This window comes from Xenopus laevis, chromosome 6L (genome assembly GCF_017654675.1).
Source record: "Xenopus laevis strain J_2021 chromosome 6L, Xenopus_laevis_v10.1, whole genome shotgun sequence".
Taxonomy (NCBI): Eukaryota; Metazoa; Chordata; class Amphibia; order Anura; family Pipidae; genus Xenopus; species Xenopus laevis.
Window position 1 is genome coordinate 142,222,279 of NC_054381.1, and position 19,278 is coordinate 142,241,556.

The 19,278-nt window shown below is 38.7% G+C and overlaps 1 protein-coding gene across 1 annotated transcript in view; it reads left to right on the plus strand.

The window, feature by feature from the left end:
* Positions 1-3,973, plus strand: part of baalc.L (BAALC, MAP3K1 and KLF4 binding L homeolog) — a 35,286-nt gene extending 31,313 nt beyond the window's left edge. The window contains exons 2-3 of the mRNA XM_018268190.2: positions 2,166-2,323; positions 2,835-3,973. Of these exons, the coding sequence (XP_018123679.1) occupies positions 2,166-2,323; positions 2,835-2,945 (269 nt within the window). The 3' untranslated portion in view covers positions 2,946-3,973. The remainder of the gene's footprint in view (positions 1-2,165; positions 2,324-2,834) is intronic.
* The last annotated feature ends 15,305 nt before the right edge of the window (positions 3,974-19,278 follow it).

The window sequence follows — 19,278 nt, forward strand, 5'->3', positions numbered from 1 at the left end:
GTAATTCATAAAAATGGCGGGAAAAGTGGCGCCGAAAAAACCACGCCCACTTTTAACGACACTAATTCAAAAGTGTCGCACATGTCGGAAAATTGGCGGAGAAATGCTGTGTGAATTTGTCGGCTGTTGCTACGACACTTTCTACGACATTTTAAAGACATTTTTTCGTTCCCGACACTTTTGTGAATTCCCCCCATTGTCTCTATTTAATCTTAACATATCTAAAAAAGCAAATCCGTAGCTAACTGACCTTCAGGCTGGTCTGCACCAGTAGCAGCTATTAAAGGAACAGTGACATCAAAAATGGTGTTACTGTTCCTTTAAGCATAAAGAGTGCATTCTCATCCTCATAAATAAATAATACAGACAGCTGCAGCATTATTTCTTAAAGGCCCAGTATGTTTGTGTTTGGCATCTATTTGCTCCCAACACATCATTCATTCACTGCAACTTGCTTCCTTTCTGTCTTTGCTCCCTCAAAAAAGCAGATGCTTTTGGGGTTAATTGGAAGTAGCTCTGTATCTGCTCCCCACCATTTTCCCCCTTAGCCACTACTATGTATTCTCTTTCTTCCATTACACAAACCCCAGATTCTTGTCTGTTGTGGCTGGCTGCTCTCACTGATTAGTGACGTCACTATGGGGCTGCAAATGGAACCTCAGTAATTATCGGTCAAAATATATTCCAGTTCATGGATTTTATCTTCACAGTAACTCCATAAGGCAGTTTTAACGATCATTAATGGCTCCTTATATGCTGTTTCTTCTAGAGGTTGAAGACCTTGCTTGACCCTAACATACAATAGCTCCTTAATTAATATTTATATTTCTCAGAAGGAACATTCCATTGTGCTTTTTTGTAGTTTCAACATTTGGTCTGGAATATCAAATAAATACTAAACATATTTAATAATCACCTGCATCGTTACCTTATATTCTGCTTCGGAATGTCCTAGCCTGACTAAGTAAAGAATTTAAGAAGTCCAGCTGCCACCCACTTTCTTAGGGGAAGTGGACAGCTCGTACATTTCTTTTTAAAGAGACTCACCACATAAAAAAGGAGGCTCAAGTGCTCTGCCCAAAGCATAGGCTAGGATTAGGGGGCTAATTCACCAAGTTCGAGTGAAGGATTCGAAGTAAAAAAACTTTGAATTTCGAAGTGTTTTTTGGGCTACTTCGACCATCGAATGGGCTACTTTGAACTTCGACTACAACTTCGAATCAAACGATTCGAACTAAAAATCGTTTGACCATTCGATAGTCGAAGTACTGTCTCTTTAAGAAAAACTTCGACCCCCTAGTTCGCCATCTAAAACCTACTGAACTCAAAGTTAGCCTATGGGGAAGGTCCCCATAGGCTTTCCTAAATTTTTTTGGTCAAAGGATAATCCTTCGATCGTTGGATTAAAATCCTTCGAATAGTTCGTTTCGAAGGATTTAATCGTTCGATCGAAGGATTAGTTGATCGAACTATTTAGGCTAAAATCCTTCGACTTCGATATTCAAAGTCAAAGGATTTTAATTCCCAGTCGATTATCGAGGGATAATTAACCCTCGATATTCGACCCTTGGTGAATCGGCCCCTAAGTGTTGTGAGAACACGAAATGCGCAAGGCTGTAATCCACACTTGTACATCAATAAAGACCTGTTTTTACTACTACTGCCTGGAGGATTGCTCTTTGAGTGCCTACCCTACAACCAATAGGGTGAAAGTTGACAACTACCCAATTTCCAGTGTTTAGAAGTAAGATAGGCCTAAAAATGTAGGCAGAAGTCCCATCAAAATGAAGGCTTTTTAAAAAAAAAGAATATTTAAAATTGTGAAAAACTTGTAGGCTGCATTGTTGGAAAGGAGAACTGTTGTTCTCATGTTGGGCCACCCAAATGGTCAACATCAGCTGCAGGTGTGTATAGAGTTCTTTATGAGCACTGGACAACGTGATCATTGGGTGCCTCTCTGCACTTGGATGATTTGCTGTGAACAGAATGGGGCATCCTAGTACTATTGAAATTACTTTCCTCCAATCTGAGTGCTTTGGTAAGGTCCTATCTCACTCTTGGTGGGGGTCATCTCTTACTGTACTGTACTGAATTAATAGAAGGGAAAGGAATTAGTAATGGGCTGAATGTATTTGTATTCGGCTGAAATGGCTGTGTCTCTGCAGGTATTTTGGAAGATGGAAAATCAACGCAAACTTGTGTAACCATGACATCTTCTGGCAAAGATGGACTAAAGAAAACCAATTCAGGCACTCAGTGCGGAAAACCAACAGTTTATGCTGCAGGAACCAAGGGCCAGAAACAAAAGAGTCGGTCTCTGGAGGTAAGATTTGGACATATATCTGAATAGTCTTCAAGATGCAATGGGTGCTTCTTTAATTGCATTATACTTCATTCTCACAATGAATGATCCTGCCCAACATAAAGGGTTAATAATTCATCAGAAAGAAAGTTAGTCATCTGAAATAAAGTCTAAAGTGGTACGCAGAAGGATTGAGCTCCTCAGGGTTCCATGCCCATTGCACAGCAACACAAGGAACTGAAAATGACTAATGCTACAAAAGATTGTTTAGTTTAGTTAGTAGACTCAGTTGTTTGCAGAGACAGTATTTTATACTACAGTAAAGTCCATAAGAATCTCTCGGAGAGCCTCCATCAGCCCCAAGACCTCTAGTTGCAGAGCCTTAACAGTAGTAGATATGGGGCTCATAGGCATAATGTATGTGTTTAGAATGAGAAGCAACATGACAATACAGGAGGCGTATAGAAGAATGAGCAAATGACTACCCAATAATAACTGATTTGCATTTCTATTTTGCATTTTTTTCCCACAGTCCAAAAGGGAAAGCAAAAGAACGTCCAAAAAAGAAGTCACCATCAATGTATCCAAAAGCATAAGACCCATGGACAGCGATGGACGCATCACAGAAAACTGTGTTAATTAGCGCTGAATGTCACAAGCAGCGACCTACAAACAAGAGGAGCACTTTAATGGAAGCACCCAGTTACACATGGAAGTTGGTCTCTTGAGTTTGTGAAATGAGATGAACTAGAATAAGTCAAGTGACTGTGGAACAGGGGGTTATGAAGGTCAAGCAAAACCCTAACTTGTACTTGAATGTCTTGGCAATGACTTATTACCAAGTAGTTGTGGCAGAGAACATATATAAAAGAATGGACACATTGGACTAACAATGTGCTGAAAAATAAACATTGAAACACCTTCTTGTAGGATTCAGTTCTAAGCTGAGAATAGGTTGAAGATGAATTAAACAGAGTACAAGTCTATTTAAACAACAGTGAAATGTTTTAAGGTATTTGGCAGTTTCAAGGAGTTCCTTGTATAGTGATAGAACTCCCTCATCTAGTGGCTGTATCTGTCTCCGTGGCTTAGACGCTGCATGCATAATTGACATCTCTTTCCAGCTAAACGCTAAGCCCAAACAATCGGCAAGCAGGTAGCAAACGTCAGCAACTGATCTTCTCTATTTACTGCTTGGCCTGTGTGCAAAGTGTGCCTGTGTGTAGGCGCATCAGGGCCTTTCATTGCATGTAGCACTTCAATAGCTTCCTGGATTCAGTTTATTTGAACTGCCGAGGCTGAACATATCTCAACAAGTTGCCTTAGTAATCATTAGGGCTAGTAGGTTAAATGAGATCAGTGGTGTCATTTCCCTTGTTATCAGTTTATAAAGGTGAGAGGCAGCTTATGCCACTCAATCTGTTGGGAACTAAAGCTTCTTATCTGTGAAGCCGTTGTTGTTGTTATTTAACAGTGAAGTGTGGCACCGGTTGGCTGTCCCTGGTAAGGGTGCTTGTCGACAAATAAGTCCTTCCTTAGTATGATAAATAATCCACTTTATATTTTATCACAATGGGGACCAGGTAGCGATATGGTGGTAGAAACCATTGATTTAGACTATCATTAAATGAATTGTATAAAAATAAAAACTGGGTAAATGGATAGGCTGTGCAAAATAAAAAATGTTTCTAATATAGTTAGTTAGCCAAAAATGTAATGTATAAAGGCTGGAGTGACTGGATGTCTAACATAATAGCCAGAACACTACTTCCTGCTTTGCAGCTCTCTTGGTTTCCACTCATTGGTTACCAGGCAGTAACCAATCAGTGACTTGAGGGGGGGGGCACATGGGTTATAACTGTTTGCCTTATAATCAGAGCTGAAAACTGAGGATCAATTGCAAACTCACTGAACAATTATGTCCCATGTGGCCCCCTTTAAAGTCGCTGACTAACTCAGAGTTGTTAGATATCCAGTCACTCCAGTCTTCATACATTAAATTTTCGGCTAACTAACTATATTAGAAACATTATTTATTTTGCTCAGCCTATCTATTTACCCAGTTTTTATATTTACACTGAACTCTTCCTTATTACTTGAGAAAGAGCTCAGCTCGAAACATGTCGTGACACATTAAAGCACTTGAGTTTTGCAGTAAAGTTCTGCATATTGGACCTATTATTAACCACCACCTTTATTGTTTAACTCTTCCTTTAAAGCAGGGCCTCCAGGTTTTTACCCATGAGCCATATTCAAATGTAAAAAGAAGTTGGGGAGCAACACAAGCATGCAAAATGTTCCTGGGGGTACCACATAAGGGAATGCGATTGGCTATTGGTAGCCTTTATGTGGACTGGAAGCCTACAGGAGGCTCTGTTTGGCAGTACACCTGGCCAGGAATTCAAAAATAAGCACCTGCTTTGAGGCCACCAGGAACAACAGCCAAGGGGTTGATGAAAAACATGTTGCTTACGAGTCACTTGTTGGGGATCACTGTATTAAAGGATCACATTATTTTAGGGTTCTGCTATCGTACAACCACTGGACACCCACTTTGGCAACTAAAGATCTCCTACAGCTATATTTGTATGCCGAATAGCTGGAGTAATTCTAAAGATTAAACCAAGAAAATATACTGTGCTGATGGTTCCTGGAGAAGGCAACAATTCCCAGAATGTTATTTGTTCTCTATATCTATTCATTGGGAGCCAAGCTTCCTACTAAGACAAGGCTTTGCCATCCCCCGCTGGCACTCTGGGGGTTAATCTTCTTTTATGAAGGGCTAAATAATGACATTTATGTATATAAATATATATATATGTTTTCCATTGCATTACCGAGGGTTATGAAACACATTTTTATTCTCTACTTAATCTACCCCCGAGGCTTTAATCTCCTTCTTTCTGTTTGTGTGTTTCGCAGCATTGTTTATTTGGTGCAATTTCATCATTCTTATTATTGGCCAAGGGGCCTCGTTATCTAGACTGTCTCCTATTTATATCAACAGTGATAAATTCATTGAGCAAAAACTTGCCCTACAATATATATTAATGTTTTTTTAACAGGACATTGAGTTACAGGTATGGGATCCAATATCCAGAAAGTTACAAATTACAGAAAGGCTGGCTCCCTTTTATCCAAATAATCCAGATTTTTAAAAATGAATTATTTTTTCTCTGTAATAATAAAACAGTAGCTTGTACTTTATCCAAACTAAGATAGAATTAATCCTTATTGGAAGCAAAGCCAGCCTATTGGGTATATTTTAAGTTTTATAGTAGACTTAAGGTATGAAGATCCATATTACAGAAAGATCCGTTATCTGAAAAACTCCAGATCCTGAGCATTCTGGATAAAAGGTCCCATACCTGTACTTGAGTTGCGCCACACAAACTGCAATGCTAAATGTATAGGACAGTAATCCCTCAGATTTGAGTTTAGTACAGGAGCATAATGATATAGAGTCATGATATCTCTTTATTCGGGATATAAGAAAACGTAGGAAGTTGTCCCTACAGGGAAGAGAGTCTCTTTCTACTGGTATTGCCATCAATGCCGTCATGTCATTTCTCATGGACTCATAGGTAATGTTCCCCATCTAATCTTGTAATTATAACACATTAGGAGACATAAGGCGGGTGATAAGAAAGCTAGAGAGACAAAGGCTAAAGTTGGCCAAACACAACAGAATATGTGTGTTGTTATACCCTGAAAATGTATATTTCCATAAATTGGATCTTCATATATTATAGGGGCCAATTCACCAAGCTCGAGTGAAGGATTCCAAGTAAAAAATCTTCGAATTTCGAGTAGTTTTTTGTGCTCCTCGACTATCGAATTGGCGTAAATTCGCCTGAGTAGAATGATTCAAATAGATCGAGCGCAAAAATGCTGCGACTATTCGCCATTCGATAGTCGAAGTACTGGATCGAGCGCAAAAACGCTGCGACTATTCGCCCATTCGATAGTCGAAGTACTGTCTCTTTTAAAAATACTTCGACTGCCTACTTCGCCACCTAAAACCTACCGAATTGCTTTAAAAGCCTATGGGAAAGTCCCATAGGCTTGTTTTCCAAGTTTTTGATCGAATAAAAAGGCATTCGATCGAATGAAAATCCTTCGAGCGAATATTCGATCGAGCGCCTATTCGCCTGGCGAATATTCGCCAATTCGACTATTCACCAGCGCGTAAATTCGCCCGAATTGTCTATTCGATTCTATTCCCCAGTCGAATTTCGAGGGATTTAACCCCTCGAAATTCGACCCTTGATGAATTTGCCCCTAAGTCTGCTAAAAGAAAATCATCTAAATTTTAAAATTTTAATTTTAAACCCAATAGGCTGGTTTTGCTTCCAATAAGGATTAATTGTTATTTGGGATCAAGTATAAGGTACTGTTTTATCATTACATAGCAAACGGAAATCATTTAAAAAAAATAGAATTACTTCGGTAAAACGGAGTCTATGGGAGACGGCCTTCCTGTAAAGTAACAGTATGATTTTTGGAATCACATTAACCTTGGAATAAAAACAGTGAATAAATGTTTTTTCTCGTTCATGATAATTCCAGTTGGCTCATACTTCTGATTGCTCTCGTTCTGCTAAAGGTCAGAGGAAAGTAATGTATGTTTTAGCATCTCAAAATAATCATTTTCCCTCTCCCACCTCAAGGCAAAACAACATGAAATAATAAGGCATGTGTTATTACTGAAAATGAGATATTGTATAAAGCAATTTTGCCGTATAATACACAATACAATCCTATTCTAGGGCCGAGTCAGAGGAAGAGAAATGCTTACGCAGGAACTGTTTTGAATGTTCACAATGACTTAAAATAGGATTTTGATGAATCAACCAGTTTTGCAATGCCGGATAGAATAGAATGATTATTTCTATTTGTATATGGATTTAATGGGTGACAACTGGTACTTATTTGTACCAAATATTGTGCTCATGTATTCTACAGAGGTAAGACTTTTTATTTCTGCTTTTCATTTATTTAATAAATTGGAGCATGGTTCCAAAATGCATTTCAAAAGAGTTTCCAAAAGATTAGGAAAAACATTTATGAACATTTGGATTTTGTAGTAGCCATTTGATCTAAGATAATGGTTCTGCCAGCAGATGATTTGTTTTGCAAATCCAATAGAAAGATGGAGGAGCAGAATGGGAACTGCTATCCAGAATGCTCGGGACCTGTGGTTTTCCAGATAAGGGATCTTTCCATAATTTGGATCTTCATACTTTAAGTCCACTAGAAAACCATGTAAACATTAAGGCGGTTATTAATCAAAGGTCGAATTTTAGTGGGTCATTTATCAAGCTCCGAATTGATCTCAGTATTTCTAAGATAACAATCCGAGCAACTCTGAATTCCCGAATGGACCTTATTTATTATACAAAAAAATAGGTTCGGGCAAAACTTCGGACTTTTGCCTGAAAAGTCCGAAGTTTTCAGACTTTTCTACAAAAACCACTAATTTTTTGCAGTTTTCGGATTTTTTGGCCCAAAATTCCCGAAATCATCGGATATCAGTACTGACAGCAGCGCAGACACTGGGACCTTCCCCATTGACCAATACAGGACCCTGAGAGCTTTGAGATGCTGGGTTTTCGGATTCTGAGTTTTCATACCATCGGACTAATAATAATCCCAAAAAATTCAGATTTTTTTTAAGGTCTGAAAAATCTGAATTTTTTGATTTCGGGTATTCGGAGGTTAATAAATAACCCCCTTAGAGTTTTTTATACCTCAAACACACTCTTGAATGGTTTCTAATTTAAGAAAAAATTTGAATGGAAAAGACTCAAATCAGTGAGTTCGGGTTACCAAACCGAAAACTTGAATTGATTGAGTTTTCGTCTGAGAAAAAAACTCGAATTGATTGAGTTTTCCGGCAAAACCCTCTGAAAAAAACTCAAACATCATGCAGGCTATTAACATGTTCAAATGGTTCAAGGGACCTCTGCTTTGACTCCTACATACATTCAACAGGTTTTAGATGGTGTATTTTTGGATTCAAGCTATTTCCAGGGTCGGGTATAAACATTTTTGAAAAATCATAGTTTTTTTTAAACCTGAAAATGTGAATTTTGACTGGAAAAATAAACTCTAAAACTAATTTTTGTGGAAAACACAAACTCGATCATTAATAAATAACCCTCTAAATAAACCCAATAGGCTGGGGTTGCTTCCAGTAAGGATTAATTATATCTTGGGTTCAAGTACAAGGTACTGCTTTATTATTACAGAGTAAAAGGAAATTTTTTTTAATAATTTCAACTATTTGATCACAATGCTGTCCTAATTGCACGTTAAAATCAAAATACCCTTGCACGGTTATCCGGCAGTATCCAATCCAAGCATCTTACCCAAGGCTTTAAAGGGATACTGCCATCAGAAAACATGTTTTTTTCAGAACACATCAGTTAATAGTGCTACTCCAGCAGAATTCTCCATTTCTCAAAAGAGCAAACAGATTTTTTTATATTCAATTTTGAAATCTGACATGGGGCTAGACATTTTGTCAATTTCCCAGCTGCCCCTGGTCATGTGACTTGTGCCTGCACTTTAGGAGAGAAATGCTTTCTGGCAGGCTGCTGTTTTTCCTTCTCAATGTAACTGAATGTGTCTCAGTGGGACATGGGTTTTTACTATTGAGTGTTGTTCTTAGATCTACCAGGCAGCTGTTATCTTGTGTTAGGGAGCTGTTATCTGGTTACCTTCCCATTGTTCTTTTGTTTGGCTGCTGGGGGGGAGGGAGGGGGTGATATCACTCCAATTTGCAGTACAGCAGTAAAGAGTGATTGAAGTTTATCAGAGCACAAGTCACATGACTTGGGGCAACTGGGAAATTGACAATATGTCTAGCCCCATGTTAGATTTCAAAATTGAATAAAAAAAATCTGTTTGCTCTTTTGAGAAATGGATTTCAGCGCAAAATTCTGCTGGAGCAGCACTATTAACTGTTTCATTTTGAAAAAAAATTTTTTTTTCCATGACAGTATCCCTTTAACTCCTTTCTATCTCCACCTGAATGCAGAGATCAATATATCTTTTTTTTTTCCCAGAACCACAATAAGTACAAGAGGAAACTGGACAAATGTCTCTATATGTAAATGCAGAAAAATCAGGTCATACAGTATATTCTGCCTGCAGGGACAAGGAAAGGTCAAGCAGCTTTACATGAATTATAAAATGTCTCCAAGGTTAAGAAAATCACTTGGGTGGGGGGGATGTCAAATGTTAGTCAGTCCCAATGATATCACCTTTCCTTCTATTATAGAGAAACCAGAGATTTATGGGAGGCTCCATCACCCATTCAAAAAAAATAATATATATATAAAATTTTCAAGTTTTTTTGTAATTATAAATAAAACTCAAATCACGTCTGTATGCTTATTTAGGTGTTCAGTGGACCAGGGCCCACCAGGAATGTGAGACAGTCTGACCCTGGCTATAATTCAGTTGATAATTATCACTTCGGTCCAATCGTCTATGAGGGGGCAGAAAATATCTGCAAGTATCCTATAATATTCCCTTATATTTATATTAAGCAAGAGTAATGAATGCTATAACATATATCCTTGTTTAGTAATCTGGTTGCTTGTGTATTATAAAATAAATGCACCCCTGCTTTAAAATATTATTTAATATTTTAATATTATTAATTGAACAACATTGGCCACCAGTAAAGACCATTATATATTGGGGAGGACCTCTATATGGTCATGAAACTGGTGGGGTACGTTGTTTATATATTTTCTCTGAATGAAAGGAAACTATGGGATATCATTTAGTATATATATATATATATATATATATATATATATATATATATATATATATATATATATATATCTCATTTACAGGTTGTTTGTGACCTTGTTTCCTAACAATTTATCCGTATTATCTATTAGCCATAGTTTATCAACACGAAGGGATTGTAAGACTTTCCTTCCTGAGATGTAATAATTAAACAGTCTCTTCTGATATTCTTATGCAAAATGAAGAAGTTTAATTAGAGAAGAACTTGATTATGCTTTTTTGAACATTTTGCAACAAATAAACTCAGTGTTTAGAAGGCTGCGTGAGTCAGGATGAAGGGAACATGCTATTTTTATTGTCTCAAGCAGATTCAAAGGGCACATTATTCTTGTTTGTACTACCGCAACGTAATACATGTGCATGCAATTTAGATTAAAAATGGAATCAAGATTAAGCAATGGTTCAAATGTGTTTTACATTTTGTCTTGGCAATAAACAACGTTAATGCCCATCTTGCAGCTTCAGCTAAAACAAAAATGCCCAGTTAAAGAACTTCATCTCTGAATGAACTGTTTTAATTAGGGATGCACCAAATCCACTATTTTTGATTCAGCCGAACCCCCAAAACCTTCGCAAAAGATTTGTCCGAATACCCAAACGAATCCGAATCCTAATTTGCATATGCATATGGGGTGAGAAGGGGAAAACATTTTTTACTTCCTTGCTTTGTGACAAAAAGTCACGTGATTTCCATCCCACCCCTAATTTGCATATGCAAATTAGGATTTGGTTTGGCTGGGCAGAAGGATTCAGCTGAATCCTGCTGAAAAAGGCCAAATCCTGGCCGAATCCTTGATTCGGTGCATCGCTAGTTTTAATATTGGTTTCAATATTGTGAGACCATTTGATGTTGTTACAGTATCCCAGAGCTAGTTGGCATAAACCTTATAGTGCAGGGCATAAGCCCAAGCAAACATTACAAGGCTGATTTACTAAAACTCGAATCGAAAAAAAAAAATCGGACCTAACTCCCTTCCACGAATTGAACTAATTTATTAATCATTTTTCTCAAAAAAAAATCGAAGCAACAAAACAACACAACAAAATCAAGTGTTAATTCGTATCGTACAATTGATGCTTCGAAAATGCGAGTTTCTATGTTTTCGCTGCAATAACTTTTTCTGATAACTGAACAAAAACCACACATTTTCCTTGATTATCCAGCTCAGATCACAATGTCAAGAAATAACTTCAGGGACATTTGCCATTGACTTTTAAGCTGGCCATAGATGTTGAGATTTTTAAAAGATCAGATCCTGATCGTGAGACCACGATCTTCTCAGAACGAATTTACCATCAACTAAAAAGACCAATTTGCCAGGAAAACAAAGGGGAGCTGCCTGCTTGGCCCTGCAAACATATATAGATTGCACTGGGACCGACAAAGATTTTTTGACCTGGCCGATCAATTTCCTGACAGATGTCGGCCGAAAAATCGTAAGATGTACGATCGTTCGAATCCCACTAACTGCACGATAATTTCGAAGGATTGGTCGGACTTCGCTAAAATTGGTCGTTCGGCAAGAAGAATCGTCGCATCTATGGGGAGCTTTACATAACATCCGCAGGTTTGAGATGGCGTACTGTATGTTCAGATTCAGATTTTGAGCAGCTTTGGGGTATGAAAACATCTCTAAAAATTTGAGGTTTTTTTTTCCCATGAAAGATTTGAGTTTTCCCCCTAAAAACCTCGACCAGAAAAAAAAAATTGAGGTTTAATAAATGGATCGATTGTTATGAATTTGTCACATTTTACTCATCATCAGAAAACAGATTTGGTAAATTTTAGGAAATCAATCAAACTAGCTGATTCGTTGGATCAGTCCATCAAAGTTTGACTGGGAATGCTTCAAACCCTCATTTTCTTTCAGATAAAAAATGTATAATGCGTCATGCATACAGACCAATTATCTATCCATCTTCTATAAGGTTATATCACCTTTCATATAAAAATGGAGCACCATAACATTCCTGATGCTGTCTTTCTCTGTCTCTGATAGTGTCTTTATTCCATCCTTGAAAGCCTAGTGACTCAGGGCCTGGCCTAGGGCAACTCTTCTCTCTTGGCACAGTAATTCCCAGTCAATTAGAAGCCAAGCCATCTTCTCTCAGACCCTAGTTATAGTTCCATAATGGCACTTCTGAAGAAGACTTCCACCCGGAGGAAGGTATGTTTCTTGTATTGCAACAGCATGGCATTGTCTTGAAACAGAGCATCAGATCAAAAACATCCCTGGCACCCAAAACATTTGCAATGCTGCCTTATTTCCAAGGCATGGGCTGTCTGCAAACCTGTTATTAGGCTGAAAGCCACCTGCTGGCAGGAACTGCTGCCATTTATTTCAATGTCAGGCAGCCCAAGCCAACAAAAAAATTGTTCCGGATAGTGTTTACATGAAATTTTATATATATATATATATATATATATATATATATATATATATATATATATATATATATATATATATCCAGAACTATTTCTCGCTCAGATCATGCTAGTGGCTAGTGTATGGCTGATTGGCAACAACAACATGATTTTCGCTGATCATGGGATTATTTGAAAGCCATTTTCCCTCTGCTGGAAGTCCCAGTTCTGTATGTGTAATTACCCGGAGTGCTTTCTCGGGAACTGTTTACTTTACATTATACATTATGTATATTACATGACTTATTAGATATACAGTTCTACGTAAGTTTAATCGTCTTGAGCTGTATTTTTGCAGTTGCTCCTTTCATTTTCAATACCGGGGTTACAATGGTGCAGAAAAGTATATTTCTGGTTTATGAATCAACTCTCGGTGAACTGCAAAGAGTCACATAATGTACCAGCTCATCCTATAGGCTTGGCTGGACGGCAGTGGAGAAGTTTGGTACTTAGGGAAGTCATTGCCTAAGGCACACCAGGAGATGAATCCCCAGCTATAAATGTCTGCTTCTGCGGGCGACTAATCTGCCTCAAGAGGAAACTTCAAGCGGTTTTGAAAGACTTAAGTGGCACATGGGTTTTACCACAAGCGATTCACATTATTGCCTATGGGAAAGGTTTTTACAGGAGATTAGTCGCCCGGAGAAGCAGAGATTAATTTCCTGTTCATTTTGCCCTAATAGGTACTGGAAACTAGAGACCAGCATGAGTCTGTTTTTTAAAGTGAACCTGTCACTCAGACATAAAAAGCTGTATTTTAAAAGTCCTTTTCAAATTAAACATGAAATCCAGATTCTTTTTTTTTTTTTATTAAAGCATTCATAGATGTTTTAAACTCATTTAAAAAGCTCAGCTGTCAATCAAATATTGCCTGCCCCTCCTCTATGCCTTAGGCATAGAGATGGGGCTTGCAATTACTTTCATTTTCCATTCAGCACTTCCTAGATGTCACTGCTCTCCCCAGATTCCCCCGTTCTCTTCACCATTTAATTGTGTAGCCAGGGCATGGGGATGGACATCAGGTCCCACATTCTGGTGCACAAACAAGATTCTGACTTGTCGTAATAACAGTGTCTACAAAATGGTTGCTGCCTCCTTGCTATAATTATGAGTTCCCAGACTGAAGGAAACAAGATTCAAATAATTTATACAGGGTAATTAAAGTTTATTTTGCTTGAATAAGATTAAAAAATATGATTTAAATTAATTTTTTTGGGTGACGGGTCCCCTTTAAAACCTGCACCCGCGTTCCTGCGTTTGCAACTCCATCGATTTTCACCTGACCCGCTCCCCACAGTGTGACATCAGACCAGTCAGTTTTTACCATTAGAACACTTAAATTTTCCACTTTTTCCCCTGTATTGGCCACCTATACCCTCCCACTTCAGAGGATCGGGTACCTCTGGGCCACCCACACATTGGGGAAAAGAAGAAGAATCTGTCCGAGTCCCAGTCACAGGTATTCCGTGGGTGCCAACCCAATGAAGGACTCTATTGGAAACATTATATTATTATATTCCAGATTAAATTAAGCAAAGTAAATATACAGACCAAAACCCTTTGTAATGGCAAAACAAAATAGCAGGTTTGTGCTGATTGCTCAGATCTCTGCATCCTACATCGGTTCCAGGCAGTGTGAGAAAACATCACAGGGCATTTTCATCTATCCAAACAGCACCTGATAATATTCCATATTAAATAACCAACCCACTAAGAGTCACAGATGATAGAAATTAATTATTTCTGCGGGTAGAATGTCACTTTTTAACTCATGATAAGATCACAAGCACAAATCAAGTTGATATACATATACCAGGGTCATGATCTGGTCAAAATTCTCTTTTAGTGGGGCAACTACCCAAGGTCCCACACATAGCGGGGAGGTCCTGCAAAACAGCTTGGGACCTGAGGTTTTCCAGATAAGGAATCTTTCCATAATTTGGATTTCCATACCTTAAGCCTACGAAAGAGTTATTGAAACGTTATTTAAACCAAAAGAGATTGTTTTGCATCCAATAAGGATAAATAATATCTTAGTAGGGCTCAAGTACAAGGTACTGTTTTATACTAACAGAGAAAAAGGAAATAATTTTTAAAAGTTTAAATATATTAAAATGTCTATGGGAGATGGCCTTTCCATAATTCTGAGCTCTCTAGATAAAGGGTTTCTGGATAAAGAATCCCATATCTGTATTTACCCTACCCCCAAATTTTACCATGGTTGGCCCTTAGACCTGGCTTCCAATCCACTGCACAGTATTGCCCTAGGGGGCCAGAAGCCCCATTTAGGAAGTATTGGTTAATGACATGACAACCACCGAAGAGAGTTTCGTGGATATAAGGAAAGAGGCAAAATAGGCTGAATGTATGAATTGAATAAGAGCTCCGTGCAGTAAAGAATGCAGTCTACAGTCTACATCAGTTGTGGGCACCTTTACTGGGTAAGATCTAAGACATCAACATTCCCATGCATTTGGTGCCCTGGTAGGTATCTAACTCCATACAGTAAGCCATTGATTCTAAGCACATAAAGAGACATATAAAGATTAATCTTGTCCCAAAGCAAGCTGCCTGTATTATCATATTTATGGTCCACTAACGAAAAAACAAAACAAGTGTAGAATAAATCCTACAATTAAAGGGCACAGTTTTACTTCTGCAAAGATACATACATATATACATACATACATATATATATATATATATATATATATATATATATATATATATATATATATATATATATACATACATACATACATACAGACACAGCCAAAAGTACATGGGCAACTGCCTGTCCAAGGGTATTAATATGAAGTTGCTTCAATAACAGACTAAACTTCTTGGAAAGGTTTCCACTAGATGTTGAAACATTTGCTTCTACAAGAGCTTTAGTGATTTTGGGCACTGATATTGGGGATGAGGCCAGGCTTGCAGTCTGCATTCCCTTCCATCCCACATGTATTCAGTTGGGTTGAGGTGAGGGCTCCGTGCAAGCCATTCAAGTTTCTTCCATTCTGTTTGCACCTCACTTGGTGCAAATTATTACCCTTCTGCTTATCTCTTCCCCAAGCTATTGCCACAGAAATCTCAAGAATGTCACTCTATGGCGGGTTAAAAGAGAAGGAAAGCTACCAAAGCAGTTTATTGCCAATATATTACCCACAATAGTGCAAACTATAACACTATATTTATTCTGCAGAATTCTTTACCATACCTGAGTAAACAGCTCTAGAAGCTCTCTCTGTTTGTTTAGGATAGCAGCTGCCATATTAGCTTGGTGTGACATCACTTCCTGCCTGAGTCTCTCCCTGCTCACTCATAGCTCTGGGCTCAGATTACAGCAGGGACAGGAGGAGGGAGGGGAGAGAGGAGCAAACTGAGCATGCCCAAGCCCTAGCCCTGGAGGTTTAAGCTGAAAACAGGAAGTCTGATACAGAAGCCCATGTGTACACAATAGAAGGAAAGAAATGCTGTATTTGTTTTGACAGAGAACTCAGAGCAGCATTACTTTGAGGGTTTACGGGTATATTAATATAGACCTTTCGGATAAAGCTTTCTTCATTTTAGCCTTTCCTTCTCCTTTAATTAGTAAACCTCGATTTTTTAGTGGTTGCGGTTTTTTGAGTAAATTTTTAGAGCAAAAAAAACCTCACATTTTTCAAGATTTATTATACCCTGAAGCTGCTAAAAGTCAGAATCCGAAAATCTGTGGTCATATAGAAGTCAGATTGACTTTTCAATTTGAAGATATCGTGATCTGCACTGCAGTTTTGTCCGATAACCCGAAAAGTTTGGGGTTTTCTGGCGATAACCCGGAGAAAAAAATTTAACTATTCTGAGTCAAATCCAAAAAATTCCTATGATCCCAGTTGTCACTCAGCTTTATTGAGTGTTTTCCCAAACCGACTTTTATGGAGTTATTTTATTGATAAATAAGATAAAATCATGGATGGGAGTTTGATCGAGCTTGGTTTAATAAAAGGATGAGATATATCTGAGTATTATTAAATAACCCACTATGATGTAGTGGCATCTGTATCAGCCAAAATGACAGCTGGGGTGTCTACGTATTTTTGGCAACTTACTGTAGCTTGCTTTTCTTCTCAGTATTCAAAAACATCAGCCTTATACAGTATATAACTGTGCCCCAAAATAGACTTTTCTCATACTCTGGGATATGGAATTAAAAGAATAAATTAAAATAAACGGCGCATTCTCCCACAGAGATTCCACTTGGCTCAGTGCACTTTCGGGTCTTGGGAAACAGAACACTGAGGGGCCTATTTATCATGCTGTGGAAAAATTGGAGTGAAGCATTATTGGTGATGTTGTCCAGAGCAACCAATCAGAAATTAGATTTTAACAGTTATAAAACAAAAGCAAAGATCTGATTGGTTGCTATGAGCACCATCACCAGTAATGTGTCTCTCCACTTTATGCAACATGATAAATAGACCCCTTAGTGTGCAGAGAGTGTTGGGAGCAGGACATGAAGGGCTTTCTGTGCACAGGGAGATATTTCTAATCAGACGTTTGTCTCTTTCTCCAGCGATCAGAACTACGTGTGAAATCCAGTTACAGCATTGTGCCCTGTGGAAGCGTATATCATGAATGGATGTGCAGGCCCGGATTTGTGGAAAGGCCACCTAGGCCCGGGCCTAGGGTGGCAGGATTTTAGGGGGGCGGCATGCTGCCCAACCACACCCACATTGGTTCAAAAACACTGGGGATGCACTGGAGATACAATAATTTTTTAAATTTCCCATGCACCAATCTCCATTTCTCCTGTTCCCCTGGAGGGGACAGGGGCGACGAACGGTAGTGGGCCTAGGGGCGCCCACTATGTAAATCCGGCCCTGTGGATGTGCTTGTCTGGAGCCATTCCTAGTTAGCAGGCTGGCATAGCAACCCTTCTTTCTCCCCAGAGAGAAGCTTTGCAAAGATGTTTGTCTTTACTCCCAAGTCCCAACAATTTGATTAAGATGGTGCTGGACATTGATTGGCGGCTCAGTATCAGGGAATAAGCGAGATAGGAAAGAAAAAACGATCTGAAAAGAAATTATATCCTCTGTGGAACTTCTTTGAATATACATACAGAGAATATCAGTGGTATGCAACTCTGTGTCATTATTTTCTATGCAGCAGTTCACACAAGCGACAATCAGATGCAAAGAATGTGATTTCTGCTGTTCCCCAATGAATGTGCTAAAAGACCAAGGGGCAGATTTACTCGAGGGGGCGAAAATTCGCCAGCGACCGCTTCACACCCATCGCTACACTTCGCCAGGCGAAAAATTTGCTTAGACAACGCTAATTCACTGGAATGCGGAGTTTTGTCGTGGGTGATGAATGCTGGCGTAATTTCACTAGCATTACTTCAGCAATGTGAGCAACTGAAAGCGAAGATGCAATATCGTTCATTTTTGTCTAGCGCAAATTCGCTAGAGGTCTTGCGCTCAGGCTAATTCACATACAGAGGGAAATGATAAAGTTGAATGGACGTATATGTTGCAGCAAATACATCACACAAGTCCAGGAAACCTTAATAAAGACAATAGAGTTGTTATATTGCCCTACACATGAGCCAACTGTATAGTTTATGTTCCATATGTTAGAAAATGTAGGGGGGAACCCGGTTATTTTACGGACTGGGGAGAGACAAATCCACAGTATCAGACTGGGGAGAGACAAATCCACAAGTCTCCTGCAAACTGCTCTCCCCCCATGGCAATTACCTGCTTTTCTACTAACGATTGGGGTGGGGGAGATCACTGGGCGCATAGTTTAGTGCACACTAGGGAAGTGGTCTAGGCCTGGTGTCCCAATTCAGATCTATCAGAAGCAACATCCCCTTGTGACCGTATCAACAATGGAATTCTGGGAGCAACACTGCATTATGGGAGAGAACCACGGAGATGGCACTTGGTATTCCACTTTGGGCTAAATTACGTCCGGTGCAGTGAGAGCAGTATCAGCAGCACCAACAAATTCCAGGAACTTTCCAATATGCACTTTACATTCATTTATAACAAAACGCCAGTGGTTTCAAGTTATTTGTAAATGGAATTGTTAATGCTAATAAAAAATGTGTATTGGAAAGTTGCTTAGAATGACATGTCTTTTCACTATGCAAAAAAAAAAACCAGTTTTTGGGGCACATGCCTTTTAACTCGGGAACCATGCACAATTGAGCCAGGCTTCATGTGAGTTTCCTCCAGCCACAGGCCAGCATTGATATGAACTGGGGGTTCTGACAATGACACCCAACTGTAGTCATTGAGTTGCACTATGCTGCATTTTGCCTCTCTGTTGCTCATCAGCCTCCCCTTCTCCTCTCTTATTTCCAAGAAGTGGGTGGTTCACCTTTAAGTTACTTTTTACTATGTTGCAGAATAGCTAATTCTAAGCAACTTTTCAATTGGTCTTCCTTTTTTCTTTTTTATAGCTTTTGAATTATTTGCCTTCTTCTTCTGACTCTTTCCAGCTTTTAAATGGGGGTCACTGCCCCCATCTAAAAAACAAATGCTCCAAAGCTACACATCAAGGGACATATTTATCAAGGGTTGAATTTCGAATTGAAATACTTCGATATTCATCTTTCTATTCAGGCCTCTCCTATTCATATTCCAGTCTCCTATTCAAATCAATGTACGGTTTTTAGGGTCATTTGGACTCTAGCCACCAGATTGCTGAAATTACAAACTGGGAGTTGCTGAATAAA